The following is a 17,131-nucleotide window of genomic DNA, read 5'->3' on the forward strand; positions in this document are numbered from 1 at the left end:
GCTAAGAGAGTATACCTTGCCCCTCTGTTACTCTCTCATCAAAGGGGACGTCAGGATGCCCTCCAAACTCTTCCGCGTGATCCACCAGAGCATCTTTCACCACCTCATAGCCACAGAACACAACCATAGGTTTTGGTCCCATCCACACAGTAAAGACGGGGCCATACTGCTCAGTGAGCTGAAGGCAGAAATAAGAAAGCCTGATGAATTAGCCCACAATTACATGTGATTTTTACTTTTAAACAGCAAAGATTTTGACTAAACTCTGTTCAAAAGGCTAGAGACGTTTTTGACCATTTTCCCAGTATTTTTGATGCAACCATGTTAACACAAACTGGGTTTGTTGTAAATTTAAACAGATGAGGCTGTGGTATGATTTTATAGTAAAATGGAACCTCTCAATAAAGAACAGATTACCTTTTGTCTTTTTTTGGATCAGCTGAAATTATTATTTAGTAAGAAACATGTCAGAGCTTCTGCAATTTTCCCTTATACCACTTTTGAAAAATTAATGCTTAACTATTCAAAACAATCAAAAGACAGAATGTCAAAAATGTATACTAGGTTACTACTGCTAGTAGAAACAGGAAAGCCGCCCCTGAGCTTACAAGATGCTTGAGATACTGGTTTTGGTGAAGCTGTAGAGAAGGCAAAATGGCAGCCATAATAGAAACCAGGTGGATTCACCTCAGCTTCTGTGCAAGAGCTTCAATAAATGACCGTGCACCACTGGCCCTTAATCCCACTTAGATTGCCACACGTATATCACCATGAGTCTCCTGAATGCTGGAGAGGATGTTCACAGAAGGAGTCTTTCTTTCATATGTGTTGGTCATGCGATAAAGTCCTAGTTTTCTGGATCAAAAATTTGAGCACCTTTAATTACTTGGACTACTCTGGATTCAAAATATACTGTAGCTGTATCTCCTGCCACTGTTAAATCAGTTCAAAAATTGTGGTATACTACTTCTGTAAAATTGCATTTTCACCTACCCTTTTTCTCATGCATATTGATAGTAGGGGGTTTATCCAGACCTTGAAATTAATAACATTTTTTTTAAAACAAACACTGTTCTATGGAGGATTTGGATTTTTACTTTAAAGCACCTGTTGGATAATAACGGTAAGTTTTTAACATTTTTTATCTTAAAGGATAAATATCATTTGTCTTTTGCTACCCACTGGCAATATTTACAAATTCAGCATTTAGTGACATCTTCATTTGGTTCAGCAGCATTTTCAGCTTCAGAGGCACCTAAATCATTAGAAGTTATTATTAAATGCCCACAATTAGTCTTTAGAAATATTTGTTATTGGTACTTCCAATAACAATACATATTATTGGTACTTCCATTGATGAGCAAATTTTAAGAACTGAATGAAACAAGCAATAAGAGATACCTCTGTTGTGTAAACTATGAGAAACTATCTTGCTTTCAGTGTCAACATTTTCAGTATATCTTTGATTACACATTATTTTTAAAAATATACCACATTTATTTGGACCCCTTTCCATTTGTAGAAAAAAAAGAAGTAAATCTGTATGTTAATATACTTAGAATAATCCTTCAGTGAAGCATGTTTTTGCCATGTCCTAAGGTTGTTATATTTTGGGAAGAAGTAATTATATAAAAATTCCCCTCTCACCCCTATGGGTGGTAGGTGTCTTCCTCAATCTCAGGTCCTCTACCAGAGGCCTGGGAGTTTGAGAGTTCTGCACAGTATCTTGACTGTTCCTAGCACTGCACTCTTCTGGACAGAGAGCTCTGATGTTGTTCCTGGGATCTGTTGAAGCCACTCTCCCAACTTAGGAGTCACAGCCCCAAGTGCTCCTACCATTACTGGGACCACTTTGGCCTTTACTTTCTACATCTTCTCTATTTCCTCCTTCCTCCACCCTTCTTCTTGCTAAGAGACTAGTCTTTCCAAATTTATTGGAAATGTAAATTAGTAATATATACTATATTATATATATATAATATACTAATTATACTGGAAATATAAATTACCAGTAATTACCAGTAACTATGGCCAACTAGAATCAACTGGAGCTATCTTACAAAGTTGCTAGGAAAATGGAGGGGAGCGTGCTAGAGGAAAGGTTGGAAATAAAACTAGAGAATAAATAATATTCAATGCAGTCATAAGCTGAAAAATATGGTATAAGTCGAAAAACCATGTGACTGCATTGCTTAGCAACAGCAGTTCAGGTTGCAATCCTCGCTGAGGACCATGCAGGTCGTTAAGCGAGGACCTCATGTGATCACGACTTGCCATTTCCTGCCAGTTTCTCTGCTGACTTTGCTTGTTGGAAGCCTGCTGTGACGGTCTCAAATCGCAATCACATGACTGCAGGACACACTGACAGTTGGAAGTGTGAGCCGGTTGCCGAGCACCCGAAACGTGGTTACAAAGCCATGGGGCTCTGGGACAGCTGTTACTCTGAGGACAGATCATAAGTACCACTCATTCAGCACCATCATAAATTTGAACAGTTGCTGAATGAGTGGTCATTGAACGAGGACCATGTGTAACATGGCTCCTGTGTTATCTAATCTACTTCATCTGGTTTTACAACTTAAACTGGTAAGACTTTGTTGACGTTTCTAGATTACCAACTAATCTGAAAATATTACATTATGTTTTTCCATACACTTCCTGATTCTTAAACATTTTTCTCTAAATCAGTTGAGCTATTCATTCCATATACGCTTTTCACTATTTGGATGCATAGATTATAAAGAATATGAATGTTGTTAAACTAATTGTCATTCTGTTTGGAAACAGTTATGCCAAAATATTATAGATTTATTTTGGGTGAGACTGCAACAATTAAAATGTCTGCTTTACCAAAACCGCTATTTTTACCCTTTAATTTGCTTCAGAAACAACAAAAGGTTCCGCAATATAAAACTGAACTTTTCTGTTTTGGTTCAAAATGGCCTGGAATAAAATAAGTTTGATATCTGTACATTTTAATGAGGGAAGATTGTTGATTCCAAATCAGAAATTATATATTCTGGCATTTCAGCATTTTAATAATTTGATAACCAAATAAATATTTTTGGATACTTTTGCTGTTTTTAAAACAAGAAAGTAATTTTGAGAGAGAAATATCAGAAGAATGGAAATGAGTATCGAAAAAATTGTTCCTAGTAATTCCCCCCCCAAACAGCTTTACATAAACCACATTTAAAGTATCATTTTTAAAATATAGTTTAACATTTTTCTATATGGTATGTTATAAAGTAATATAATAATGAAAGTGGTAATCAACACCTACCTCACTTTATGACACACTATGGAAACTATAAATATTATAAGGTGAATATAATGTGAATATAAGTAATACAGGGAGTCCCCATTTTACAATAACAACAGGGACCAGAAAATTCATCATTAAACAGTGCGGTCATTAAGTGAGGCATCACGTAATCACACCTGATTTTACAACCTATTTTGCCATGGTCATTAAGCAAATTATCACGTGACCATGACTTAATAATAATAATATTAATAAATCTGTTGTCTATGATGTTACAATGTACTAATTTAAATTTGTAATTATATTACTTATAAATTATATGGAAAAAGCCATTATAATAAAAACATCTGGAAAAAACTTTTAACCCGAGCAGGCATCTGATGTTGGGGATGGAGATAATGCTTCTCTTTCTTGATCAATTAAGAAATCTTAATTAATGTTCTTAATCTGGGAAAGAAAAACTATCACCTTGTTTCAGTGGCGACAGTAGCCACTGTATCCCAGGGCTAAGTGCCTGTTGGAAAGCAAAAGCTAAAATAAATGATGCCCCATCCTGCCCAAGAGACAAAAATCGGGTGACCTGATGATTTGGGTTGAGAATATTGATTGTACCAAGGGTTCCCCCTTTTAAAAATGCCATTTAGGGCAGCAGTCCAGCACTACACATTTTTTGTAACTCCAATTTTTGGGTAAACATTTCTTACTTCAAGTAACAATAGCTGGAAAGCTATATGCTAGTATATCGTGCATTTTATAATGGGGAAGCATTTTATAGAAAAGAAACAGCAGGCAAAGAGTAATGGTTAACATATCAAGAATTATTAATGCATGAAGATGGACAGCTTAAGATAAAGTCAAGAAAACAATCAACTGCAGAGGGATTTAGTTGTCAGGGGTTCTCATATGCACAATTAAGGAAAAGATTTAATATAGACTAGACAACCCATGATCCACTGGGTCATCGTTTCAGAGTTACTTCCTTATCTAAACAGAGAAACAGAATGACCGAGGGCAAAAAAGCAATGGGAGTGTGATCGACTTGCTGCCGGCTTTCCCATTGACTTCACTTGTGGGACACTGGCAGGAAGGGTGAGAAATCTTCCTTCCTTCTATCCTCCCTCTCTCCCTCACATAATATAGGCTTACATCATTTGCCCTCCCTTCACAAATTTCAGGAGATCCACCATGAAGCCTCCTTCTCCTTCTCAACTGATCCGCAGAAGTGCCTGGCACTTTGCTGGGGGGAGTGGAACCAAGGGAACTGTGAGGAAAACTGCACCCCAGGTCCCAATTCCAGCCAAGGGCCCCCTCCGTCAAGGGAGAAATAGGACTCACCCAACAACCACCAGCGCCACCCAGCCGGCCCTACCTCACCAGCAGGCATCCAAAGTAGCCAATCAACAGTCACTCTTTGAGCCTTGCCACCAGCGATTGGGCGCAGGGGACAGAGGGAGGTAGGAAATAGGTTGGGGATGTGCCCATGATGATCATGTGACCTGGTCTGACCATGGTGGCACAGCAGCACAGCAGTGCTGAAGCAGTCACAAATTTCCCAAATTTCTATCCCACGGGAGTAATGGGTCTCATATTTTGGATGCATTCTGTAAGTTAGCCCATTTGAGGTACTGTTTCACTCAACTGAAGGTTACAGACACAAGAGTTTTAGTCGTATATACAGAAAAAGGTAATGGGGATTGAACAATATAAACCACATTTTTAAAATGAATTGTATACAAATGATGAACATGTGATTGCAAAAATGTAAATTGTGGATGAGGACAGATTTATTGCAGACTGACCTGGCCCTCAGCGGCAACAGCCAGAGTCCAGGGTCACCAAGGAGCTGTCAGCCCTTATCGGACCATTCTCTGGCTGTGGCTCTTCCTCCTGTCTCTCAAGTTATTCTCACTGCGATTACACTTTCTCAAATTACATTTCTGCCCTGGACTCAGAATTCATTTATCTGACTGCTCCCTTGGTTGCGGTTCTTCCTCCTGTTCCTTGAGTTTATTCCTACTGCCCAGTACAGGATCCTATAACGTGGCCCGGAGGGAAGACCCTGGGGCTGGACAACAGGATCACTCTCAACCAGCAAGCCTGACATCTCCGAGTGAGGCTCCACTCCCAGATCCCACCGTATCTTCCCCTGCCCGTCACACTTCCAATGTTCCTGCTCACTCTCTTTTCTCCCCCAGATGCCTCTCATCTTTTGCATTCTCCTCCCAAGACAAGGCATTCATTTACCCCCACACCTGCCACAAACAAACCTCCGCTACAGTCACTCATGTAATCACACACAGCCACACACAGCCCTCACAGCAAGGCCCCTCCCACTCCTTTATGACCACACCTGCCCCTGGCATTTGGGAGCCTATGGAGGGGGTATGAACCTGCTGTGGGACTAAACCCTAACGCCCAGCATAAAACCAAGAGCCTCCTCTCCACCTGGTAAGGGAACAAAATGGAAAACGAGTGGGCAGCAAGATGATAGTCCCTAAGTCTGGAAGAGGGCAGCCAATGGGTCATTGTCCAGTCCCATGTCCTGAGGACCACTCCACAGGCTCTGAGATGAGCAGCGTAGATCTTCCAATGCCAGAAATACCTCCCAGTGTACTAAAGTTAGAACATTATAAATGGAGGAAATGTGTTATATTTTGTAACACAAAGAATTGAATGTCCTTCTCTTTGAAACATTCTTTGAAGGGCTTATTCACCACAAAAAAAAATTGCCCACCAGTGAGTTCTGTAACTACAACAGTGATATCTTGGAATGCATGATATATCTGTATAATATTCATGTAACTGGGTTGTTGATCAATTTCATTTTGCAGACCAAACCTCCTTGTGTGAATTTATCTGCCATCAGGCAGAAACCTTTTGCACATGAGATTTTATCAATAGTGGACAAAAAAGGAACAAGACCCCTTTGAGGGATCCAGTAAACATGAAACAATATTTTCTGAGGAATGAATTCCATTCTGAAATCCTAAGAAGTATATTTTACGTTCTGTACATCTGGACACATTGATTGTCTCAAGTTGTAAATTCTGATTCTTCATTCCACAATTCAGATAAATAACTCATACTAACATTCATTTTAATTTTTAATTACTTATCAAGCTGACTGGTTGGGTTCCAGTCAAGTGCTACATCTGTTAAGGATTCTAAAATTGCAGCTACTTCAGAGGCTGCTAGAGTGTCTGAGTTAAATTAATGCATGTTTTAGTTGTATATATTGCCAAGGAAATATTAATGATAAGTCATATATAACACACAGGCTGTCCATCCTTAACACAACCATTAGATATCAACAGATGTAAACATGACTTGATTCTGTATTTAACCCAAGCATACCAGGAAAAGATCTTCCTTGTTATTAAGAGATTTAGATTATTTCACAACATTGTCTTTAAATGAAGTAGCTCTCCCACATGCTTTATTTGAGTATCTATTAATATAGGTTTGGCCAGTCCAGTTCCTAGGCCCCAAAAAGAGCTGTTTGTTGGTTACAACATGCAAGGAGGGCATGCGATGGGCGGGGAGGAGAGGGGAGGGGGGAAGGAAGGAAGGAAGGAAGGAAGGAAGGAAGGAAGGAAGGAAGGAAGGAAGGAAGGAAGGAAGGAAGGAAGGAAGGAAGGCAGGCAGGCAGGCAGGCAGGCAGGCAGGCAGGCAGGCAGGCAAGCAGGCAAAGCTGTCACCATCAGGACTGTTGTTTCTTTCCTTCTCTTAATTACTAAACACAAGTGTCCAATGAACGTTTAACGGCTCTTATAAGGGGGTATTGATTCTTATTTGTGAAGTCCAAATACAAAGACATTACATCCATGTCTTTAGTGTCCCCAGCAAGATGGAAGGTGAACTTCTGGAGCAGAGTGCTGAAGAACAAGAAGAGCTCCATCCGAGCCAGGGCCTCCCCTGGACAGGCCCGCTTCCCTGCAATAGCAAAGAAGAAAACAAAGCTTATTTGGGAAGTATACTTGCTAGAATTTTGTCTGATAAAACAATAGCATGGAATAAGTAAGCATGTTACTTTTTAACACATCCAATCTGTTCCAGAGGACTCTACCTGCTGAGAATGGCATGAAAGCATCTCTTTTCCTGAATTGGCCCTTTTCATCCAAAAAATGATCTGGGTTGAACTTCTCTGGAGTCTCCCAATAGAGAGGATCAAAATGTACAGAGCTGAGGATTGGTGCAACAGCCACATACTAGAGGGAGAGGAAGAAACAGATTGCATTAGATACTACTTCATGCAGAGAAGAAACAGCCTCCAGTTCCCACTTGCCTCAAATAAAATAGCTCAGTGGGAAGCACTCTGAAAAACACTCTGTAGGCATGGAGCGAAGGGAGAGATATTTGGTTTAATACATATTTATTGAAACTGCCTTGGATATGAAGGATCTCTGCATAAATAACAGTCCTCTTTTTTTCTATTCCCCAGAATATCTTGACCAATAGTTATAATAGCACACCTTGGGAATGTTGTAACCATGGAGTTTTGTGTCACAAGTTGTTGCCCGTGGAAAGTTCTCAAGGCTCCCTTTCTGATACCGTTGAACCTCATGGACAACTGCATTTGTGAAAGGCATCTTCAACCGGTCTTCCATGCTTGGAGTGCGGTTTGCACCCACCACCTCATCGATCTCCTGTTGCACCTTAGCTGTGAGAAAAAAATATTGAGAAGAGATTGACAGCCTTTTGTTTTGTCATGCTGAACACCTGCAGTCAGCTACCACTTGTTTCTTGAAGCACATACAGGGAAGACACTTCTAGACAGGACAATGGCTCCTCCTCCTCCTCCAACTCCTCCTCCTCAGAAGTTAGGGTGGAGACCATTTCAATTTTTCTAGTCCAAGAAGATGTGATTTGTCTTGTTTATTTGTGTCTCTGTGCCTTACTAGACATGCTGAGAGCCAGCAAACATCAAGCATTTCCATACAGGCTTTCTGAAGAATACAGTCTCCAGCCAAAGACGCAGTGAATAGCAGTCAGGAGAAAAAGCACTTTACTTAAATTAATTTCTTAAACTGTTTTTATATGTACACATTAATTACTATTTTATGCCAGCAGAAAAGAAAGCACTCATTCCCCCCAAAACTTCAAGATCCATTTCCAAAGAACTAGTGTGAAAACAGTCAATCTGTTTTGGGGGAGGGGGTACCATAGATTAAGATTAATTATATTCTGTAACAACCTTTATTAATTTTTCTTCAATGTCATAATTATTCATTCTTGTCCATAACCATTCTGCCATTGCCTGAAGTGTTATAGTTGAAAATGTCAAGGATGATACCTTGAGTTAATCAACTCAGATTAAGTACCTTGATTTGTTTCCTTTCTATTTGTAGGATTAATAGTAGAAGCCCTAAGAGCCCTGATGCCTTTCTCTTTTTGTGGGCATTTCTGTACCTTGAATGTGTGGCAATTTAGCCATCACTAGGAGGCTGTAGAGCAAGGAGTGGCTTGTGCTTATTGTCCCAGCAACGAAGAGTCCAAATACAATAATCACAAGCTCTTCAGGAGTGTAGATAACCTCAGATGAGGAGTTCTGCTCCTAAAAGGAAACAGAGGTCGAAAAAGAAGAATAAAAATTCTACTTGGAATTGAGATAAAGCAGTTCATGAAGTTCTTCATACTGTCTCTTTCAGCTAAAGGAAACTTAATTCAACCATTAACCCACCTTTAGAATAGATAGAAAAGCTCTTCAATTCTAAGGTATATCTGGGATCAGCATTTCATGCAAGGGAAGAAACAGCTTGCCTCCTGGTCTACCTATCAAATGTTTACCACAAGTAATGGCCAAATTAAAGAACAGATACTCTGATTTTGACTAAGGTTGTTACTTAGAGTCGGGCTAAAGCAATTCCTAAGGTGTATGCTTGGAAGACAGAATTAAATCTGAATAGAATCTGAAATAGAAACTTGGATGTTACATCTCAGGGACTAATCCTAATAGAAATTGCTTCTACAAGATGATTCCAGGAAACTGCACTTAATTATCTTTATATCACCTATTGGGAGTATGGAAAACCTCTAAAGAAATAGCTTGTAAACAATTAGCTTGGAAAGCAAATTTCTATGCATACTCATTTTTTTTTTTTTAAGAAGGAGAATTCTGTCTTAGAAAATAGCAGCCTGAGTTTCTAATGCTTGGCCACGTTTGGAGAATAGTATAGACATCCTTAGCAACAAATGCCTGGAATTGGAATACATGCCAACAAATAGGCTATGAGGGGGGAGTCCCAGAGTAAAGAAAGAAGGTGGAGAATAAATAGCTTCATATTCATTCCTATGAGATGAACTAGGTTCATCTTAGATGCATATTGGAGAATACTCATGATACTTAGACAATTATGCAGGAATGCTATATAGCCTACCTTCTCCAATCTCATAAGGAAGCAATCAATATAGTCACGGGGGTTCTGAGGATCCAATGTCTTCCTGTGGAACTCCACCTTCTCACGGATATAATCACAGATCTTTTCAGCATCAGCAAAACTCTTGGTGTGTTGCCCAGGAAAGTAATCCATTATTTTTGGAACAGTATTGTACACCTGTCACAGAATTCATGTTAAACACTATACCTTTGCAGACCATTATGGTGGAGGCTTAATGCCCCAAATATTCAGAGAATAGCTTTTACTGTATTACTTATTCTCAAGCCTCAAATAGGTGCCAAGGCCAAGAGGGCAAGAACTACATGGGTTTCTGCAAGCTATCTTCAATTCTCTTCAGTCTCAAGTAAATACAGCATCTTGGAAATTATAATAGGAATTTATATTTATAGTAAGTTAGCCTCTTTGCGCAGCTTTTCCCCAGTACTGTCTTCACTTCAGCTGAGTTCCACTTCGGAGATAATCTGTCATGTGACTTGCCCCTTTCCTAGCCCACCCCCCCCATCTCTCACATTAATGGATAATCGTATAAATGGTCCTAGTCCTCAAAGTGGGGAAGATGGAATCTGGCTCTGAGCATAAAGACAGGGGAGCTGCTTCAAAAAGCAAGGATAAGAAGAGATGCACATGTCCACAATTTGACATGATAATGAGTACTGCTAATACTATTTATAGCTCTATGTGTAGCATTGCAGTTTTTTTAAAGATACATAATACGATACTATAGCTTTTTAGATCATTTGGCATATTGATATTGTCCTTATAACACAAACATAATGGCATGAGGAAAAAATGGATATTGTTGTCATCTGTTTGAAGCCCTACAGAAACAACAAGGAAGCATGCATGGGCACCAATGTTAACTTTTCAATCAAGGGCTGAAAGATAACAATGAAACATTAACATTAAAAGGCATTAGCCCCCTCCAGTGAAATGCCGTGCTTGGGCCTCCCTGGCAAGGTAAGAAGTGAGTGAGTATGAGAAACAAGCAGGTCAGGGGCCAAAGGAGCTATTGCTCTGATGACCAGAGAAGGGAACGGTCCTTGTAAGCCCAGCCAGGAGAGGTGAACTGGGAATCGGTTGGTGTTTGGATGGCTCCATCTCACTGGATGTCCAGATTTCGCTTCTCCTGCTTAGTAGCTCATCATATCTAATCCTCACATTTCTGACCTGAACATTCACCCACACCTACAGAGCTGCTAGGAAAAGTAGAGCTTCATGACCGGAGAAACAACAGAGAATACTAACATACCAGTCCTACGAAACTATTAAAGAATCTTATTTGAGACTCCACAATCTGCTGGTTCTCTATGAAGATTTGATCTTTGTAATCAAATCGATTGCCAAAGACGACTGCACATATCACATTGGAAACAGCACTGGTAAGCCTTCTTCTTGGGTCAAAAGCCTGCCCTGCAAGAATGGCCACAGAAAGGAATGAGTGGGATGAGAGAATGCGGATCTTTCCTTCCACAAATCTCACCACAAAATTGGAACAAAAAACATTTCAGGTCAAACAGGTTTGAATAAATATCATTTCCTTCTGTCCTAAGAACTGAGTATGAATACTATTTAAAAATCCTATCACCTCTTTAACCAAGATACAAAATGGTGTTTCCACATTACACTCTGGAATCCACTAAGTATATATTCAAAGATTTTATGGGTAATTTTTGATAATAATATTAACTAAGCAGCAGAGCCTATGTGTAATTCAATGAAAACACAGACTATGTTACCACTAGAGCTTCTTCAGTCTCATTGTTGTCTTCCTCTGTCAAGAATTGTTTCCTCACTGCTGGGGGCTCCTTCCTCTACCTCTTTCTGCTCATGGCTGGTTTTTCCACTTTCTCCCTACCCTGTTTCAACTCTTTGAAAGCTCTGCTTTCCTTTTTAACTGAGCTCTCCTCTCTCTCTGCCCCTCTTTCCTCCTAATCTCTTTTTCCCCCTCTCCCTGTTTCCTCTTTTTCTCTATCTCTTTTTTTAAATAACCCCACTTTCTTTTCTTTCCATTTCTTTTCCCTTCTCATTCCAGAGATTTCTCCATTCAAGATGATATTCAAAGGTGCCACCACTCTCTAAATGAAGACTCTTTATGGCCATTTAATTCAGATCCACAGTGCCTTTAAGATCTCCACCCCTTGTGCAAACCACCTATTGTTATCTGCTTCATGCCTATAAAAGCAAATCATTATCCATATTTTCTTTACTGACCTTAGATTACCTATCTCATTCATCCATGAGGTGCTTTGCTGGCTGCTGAATTTGCCTGAAGTGTGATTTAGCATTAGGTTCAAATAATGTTCTTAAAAAGCTTTCTGCTTCTCTTTCCAGTTTTAACTGAGCACTCTCTTCCCTCCTTCCAATTTCTCCAACAAACCTGGCTAAACATAACCATAGGGGAAAAAACAGGCTTAGCCTGTTTTTTATGTACATACTACATTAAATAGCTTCCTAGCACCTACTGTATGTGCTCTTGGTTACTGCATTGACAGTAAGATTTCACTACTTCTGCGCAAACTTGTAATTTTATGAACCCAAGGGCTGACACTGGAGAGAAAAGAGGAATAAACAGTTGGTAAACTGTTGTATTTTTTCCTTTGCTCCTTAAAACCACAGTGAAAAAAAAAATGGGGGGGGGACACTCACTTTTCACTGTCTATCCTCCTTTTTCTGTATTTTCTGCACTTAAATGCAGAAGGATTTGCCTTTCAGTTCAGAATCTAGCTTTCCTGTAACTTCACATAGTACAAAAACCCTTTCCAGCTTCTTTTTTATACACTTCCTGAAATTATTCTTCTGCAGGAGAAGAGCTTTCAGTTTCTCTAGAGGACCTTTTGTGGTAGCCATTTCCTCCGCTAGACAAAGGGCTTCCTCCTGCACCCTCTCAGACATCCTTTTCTTCCCCATCCCAAAATCTCGCAAGGTGGACAGTGTGAACCGTCGCAGCTCCCTCCATTTCTTCTCATTACTGGTGGTCAGACCTGAAAAGAGATCACGAGGTCAGTCAGTTCTCAGCTTTTGTGGAGAAGCATGTTTACATATCAATGATGGTTTCAGGCACTTTCCCCCTTCTCATCTTTGCCTCATTCATAGTTGAAACAGGGCACTGCATCGCAACAAATTATGCATCACAATACTTTCCCTCCCCACTCCTAGATGCTTGGAATGCTAATAAGCGAACTACACAGTTTCCGTCTTTACGTTCTTGACTACTTTCATACTAAGAGAAGATTGAATGAGGTTGTGGAAATCATGTCACAAGTTTCTATAAGCGTGATATGGATAAGAAGAAATCTCTATACCAGACATGGACAGAATTCTGTACTGAGATGCAATTTTCAGTAAGCAGAAGAAGCAGAAGAAAATTAGAGTCTCTTCAGTTATGGTATTTTTCTGCAGAAGAGCTTTCAGTTGATTACTTGATTATGTGTCATCAAGTCGCTGTTAACTCTTAGCAACCACATAGATTTTCTCCATGATGATCTGTCCCTAACCTAGTCCTTCAAGACCGCCAATGGTACACTCATCACCATCGTAACTGAGTCCATCCACCTTGTGGATAGCCATCCTCTTCTTCATCTTCCTTCCACCTTTCCCACCATTACAGCCTTCTCTAGAGAGCTGGGCCTTTGCACAATCTGTCTGAAGTATGGATATTTGAGCCTGGTCATTTGTGCTTCGAGTGAAAACTCTGGGCTGATTTCTTCAATGATCCATTTGTTTGTTTTCTTGGCTGTCCACAATATTCTCAGCAATCTTCTCCAACATCAAAGTTCAAATCCATCAATATTCTTTCCATCATACTTCTTCAAAGCCCAAATTGCTTCTGAAGGTACACAAAATGAATTTTTGACATTAGTCCAGATGACATCAGGCAAAAGTGTCTTCTTTGGAAAAGCATTTCTGTGTGTCTTCCTAAAGGACCAGTTTATAGGTGAGTTTTTTTTTTCCTGCATGTAAGAAATTACCTGAGCAGACTTCAGAAGTGACCAGTGGAAGGGAAATGGTGAAACAATGTTTTCCTCCCTCTCCAAGAACCATAACCAATTCAACATCTTTACAAAACTTCATTTCAGGTGAAACCTTCACAACTATCAAAAATATTAATGGCATTTAGATACTCTGAAATGAATTATAGAAACAAACAATAACAAATAAGGAAAAGGAAGAGAATCAACCTTTATTTTGGAACAACCGGCTATTCATGGGCGTTTCAGTTCGCCCACCAAATTCTTCCGCATGATCTAGCAACGCATCTTTTACCACTTCATATCCACAAAGTGCAACCATTGGTTTTGATCCAATCCAGACAGTAAATATAGGTCCATACTTCGCAGTAAGCTAAAGATAGAATTAAATGAAAATTCAGTTAATTAGGTGATAAAGCACTTTTTGGAGAAATTAGTCTAAAACTTGCTTGAAATACTTCATAAATTTGTCACAGAGAGACTTTCAGCATGTTCAAACCAAGTTTCAATAACTCTTAATATCCACAGAGTACATCAATATGATTAGGTTCCATCACATTGCATGTATCTCCTAGTTGATGAGATATGGGCAACAGTATGTAGGCTTTCATGATGATCTGTGGGTTAGAGAACCTAGCTTGCAGAGAGTAGCATGAGCTGCTCAAGGTAAAACTGACCTTAGGTTGCACCAGTGACATACTGGCCAAAAAGTACCAAAACTCAGCAGCGCTGATTTCACCATTAACAAGAAATGTTATTTGTTGCAAAGATAAAACTAAGCCTGATAACTACTCTTTCTTTAGCTTACTAGAAAAAAACATATGTGAAATCCACAATTAACCAACATTATGATGGGAAGTGAAGGTCAATATTTATGGGCCCAGCTGAAAACCATCATGTAATATGGAAGATTTAACATGGAATTTAAGAAAAATCATACTTTAGTGAATAGTGATAATGGAAAAAGAAAAAAAATATTATTAATAACTTTCTGAAAAAATGCAATTCAAGGGAAAAACATGTTCTGTTAAGTGAGATGAATGGAGAGGTGTGAATGAGATAATGAGAATGATTACTCTTTAATATGTCTCTGCTTAGAAAAGGAACTGTTTCAAATATGTGGCTTAAGCCTAAATCTATTCATTAGTACACATAGGAAAGGAATGAATATCAATCTAAAGCAAAATTATTCTGAATATCCATGATGTAAGATTGAGAGAATCTGTGAAAGACCAATGCTGATAAGAGGTTCTAAATGTAGGTCAAGTGATTATTTGGGAGTGTCAAGGATGGGCCTTCGGAAAATGGGCACAGAAGAAAAGGAAAGAATTGAAAAAAACTGAGAGTAAAGTAACACTACTGCAGGAAGAAAAAAACACATGCTTCTTATGAAAAATATTAAAATAAAGACCAATTTCCCAACAGAATGAATGGAAAGTGGACATAAGGAAAGAAGATGTAGGAGTGCTTCAAACAATGGGAATTATGTTAGAGAGTGCCACTGAAGTCTGTGGAATTTTGCCCGCAGGCAGTATGATAAAAAAGAGGAGGCAACAGGTGAAAAAATTGTGCATACAAGAGAATATGGGGACATTGTAAGGATGGAAATGGGGGCAAACTGCCTACCATTCCTGAAGATAAACCATCTTTGGTAGGACTAACATAAACGGGCTTCAAACTGGATTACCACTATAGTGCAGCAAAGTGTTTGTGTTTCTGTATGTCTTTCTTGGCATCTAGTGAACATCTGGATTTTTGCAGCCCAGGTGAAGTAGTCCTTGTCTTTGGTTTATTAGGACAGAAGCTGTGTCTGCATTTCAACAATCTGGAATCCTACAGGGTGGCTAGAGGAAGAGGAGGTTTCAATGAGTTTGATGCTAATACAAATGGTACAAATTTGAGGCCCAGGGATTTATTTTTCTAAGCCTTTTCCTATTACTACTTATTTTCACTGAACTTTGTAACTTCCATTGTGTGTGTATCAGACTGTTACAAGGTGCCTTACACTAAAATTCCTGCTGAAGATACACACGACCCCACCAATAAAATTAGATGCTTATACAATAAATCAAACAACTATAAAAAATATAGATATTTTTTCAAAGTAATCACCTTCCAAAACAGTGAACATGTACAATAGTCAGCTAATCTTACCTTTTTATATGAGGTGTCCACAGGTAGTACATCTCGCTGCAAGAGGTTCCCCAGAAAAGGCCATGGAGGAGGTCCTGGGGGCAGTTGCCCTTTTTTCTTGTATATTTGGAAGGCTGAGAAAAGGGTGAAAAATATACAGAGAAGCAGCAGAGCTCCTGCCCATGTCAACTCCATCCTTCTCTGAGTTCTTTTCCTCTTCAAAAATCCAAGAAATTGTTTAAATGAGATAAGACTGAAAGGAGGAGGCCCACTGGAGAACAAATCAAACCTAAGTTCCAGATTTCCTCTAACCTTTGCACATCTCCTTGTTTACTTTCTGCTCCATTTGTTCTTTCACCTCAATTAGTATAGCAGATTGACCTATAAACATTGATAACTTCTGATTGTGGGCATAAATAAATTACTGTTTCTGTACTTTTGCGGGGAAAATATGGAGTGCATATAGGTTGGGTTCAGAATATGGGCATTTGGCTTTTACGTAACTATTCAAGGTGAGGATCCTTTCAGAAGAAAATTGGTGGCCCCGAAGAGCATAGGACATTCTCTGGAAGACTTTGAACAAAAAAATTACAAAAATACATGATTCTGGCTGTGTCATTTAGGATTTAAAGTTCATTCAAAAGTCATTTTAAATCTCATTATTGGGAAGGAAATGATTAATTTCAGAATGAATGAAATGGGAAATTTAAACATCTCTGGCATAAATGTCCAAAAAGGAATTACATGTATGGGGTGATGAGACTCACTTGTGGATTCCAAGGAGTCTGTGGCCCACACAACCCCCTTTGCAAGACAAACCAGGTCTTGTACCTTGAAGGGGAAAGATTTTTAATATCATCTATTTTTTTTTTCCTCATTTGTTGCTGTTGTTCAGTCATTACGTTGTGTCTGACTCTTCATGACCCCATGAACCATATTGAAGTGTATCTTAAATTTTTAATTTTTTTCAAACTGGGGTTAAATCCTTTAAATAACAGTTCATTTTAAACACTCCCTCTTCTTTGCTGACTGTAGGGCAGGATGTGAAGGAGCAATTAATTGACCTTCACTGATTGAACCCTGTGAGACATTTTCTTTCACCAGCTTGTTACACCCCTGAATTCAGTACTATGACTATGACTGAGTACCATGTGCTTTCAACCATGACTTCCAGGAGGATTACACAGACTACTTCTGGAATCTCATCCAGAACTACTGGATTCCCATCTGGACTGCTGTATACTGGGCTCTCCTTGAAGAACATATGGACACTGAAGCTGGTCTCAAATGCAGCAGCATGAGTAATTATGGATGAACCTTCCTGTGACATCTCTACTTTGCAAACTCTACTGTTCACCAGTGGGTTT

At 39.2% G+C, this 17,131-nt stretch overlaps 1 protein-coding gene across 1 annotated transcript; it reads right to left on the bottom strand.

Moving 5' to 3' along the window:
• Window positions 1-6,356: 6,356 nt before the first annotated feature.
• On the bottom strand, window positions 6,357-15,993 carry LOC107326664 (cytochrome P450 2C5-like). Its single transcript, XM_088133481.1, has 9 exons — window positions 15,786-15,993; window positions 13,842-14,004; window positions 12,495-12,644; window positions 10,913-11,073; window positions 9,643-9,819; window positions 8,675-8,819; window positions 7,738-7,925; window positions 7,332-7,473; window positions 6,357-7,198 (listed from the first exon to the last, which is right to left on the bottom strand). Exons 1-9 carry the CDS (start codon window positions 15,957-15,959, stop codon window positions 6,999-7,001), a joined length of 1,500 nt encoding a protein of 499 aa, XP_087989607.1. The 5' UTR covers window positions 15,960-15,993; the 3' UTR covers window positions 6,357-6,998.
• Window positions 15,994-17,131: the final 1,138 nt, after the last annotated feature.

This window comes from Python bivittatus, unplaced genomic scaffold (assembly GCF_059951505.1).
Source record: "Python bivittatus isolate LINGU-HERP-01145 unplaced genomic scaffold, Pbiv_v1 ctg000080_np1212, whole genome shotgun sequence".
Taxonomy (NCBI): domain Eukaryota; kingdom Metazoa; phylum Chordata; class Lepidosauria; order Squamata; family Pythonidae; genus Python; species Python bivittatus.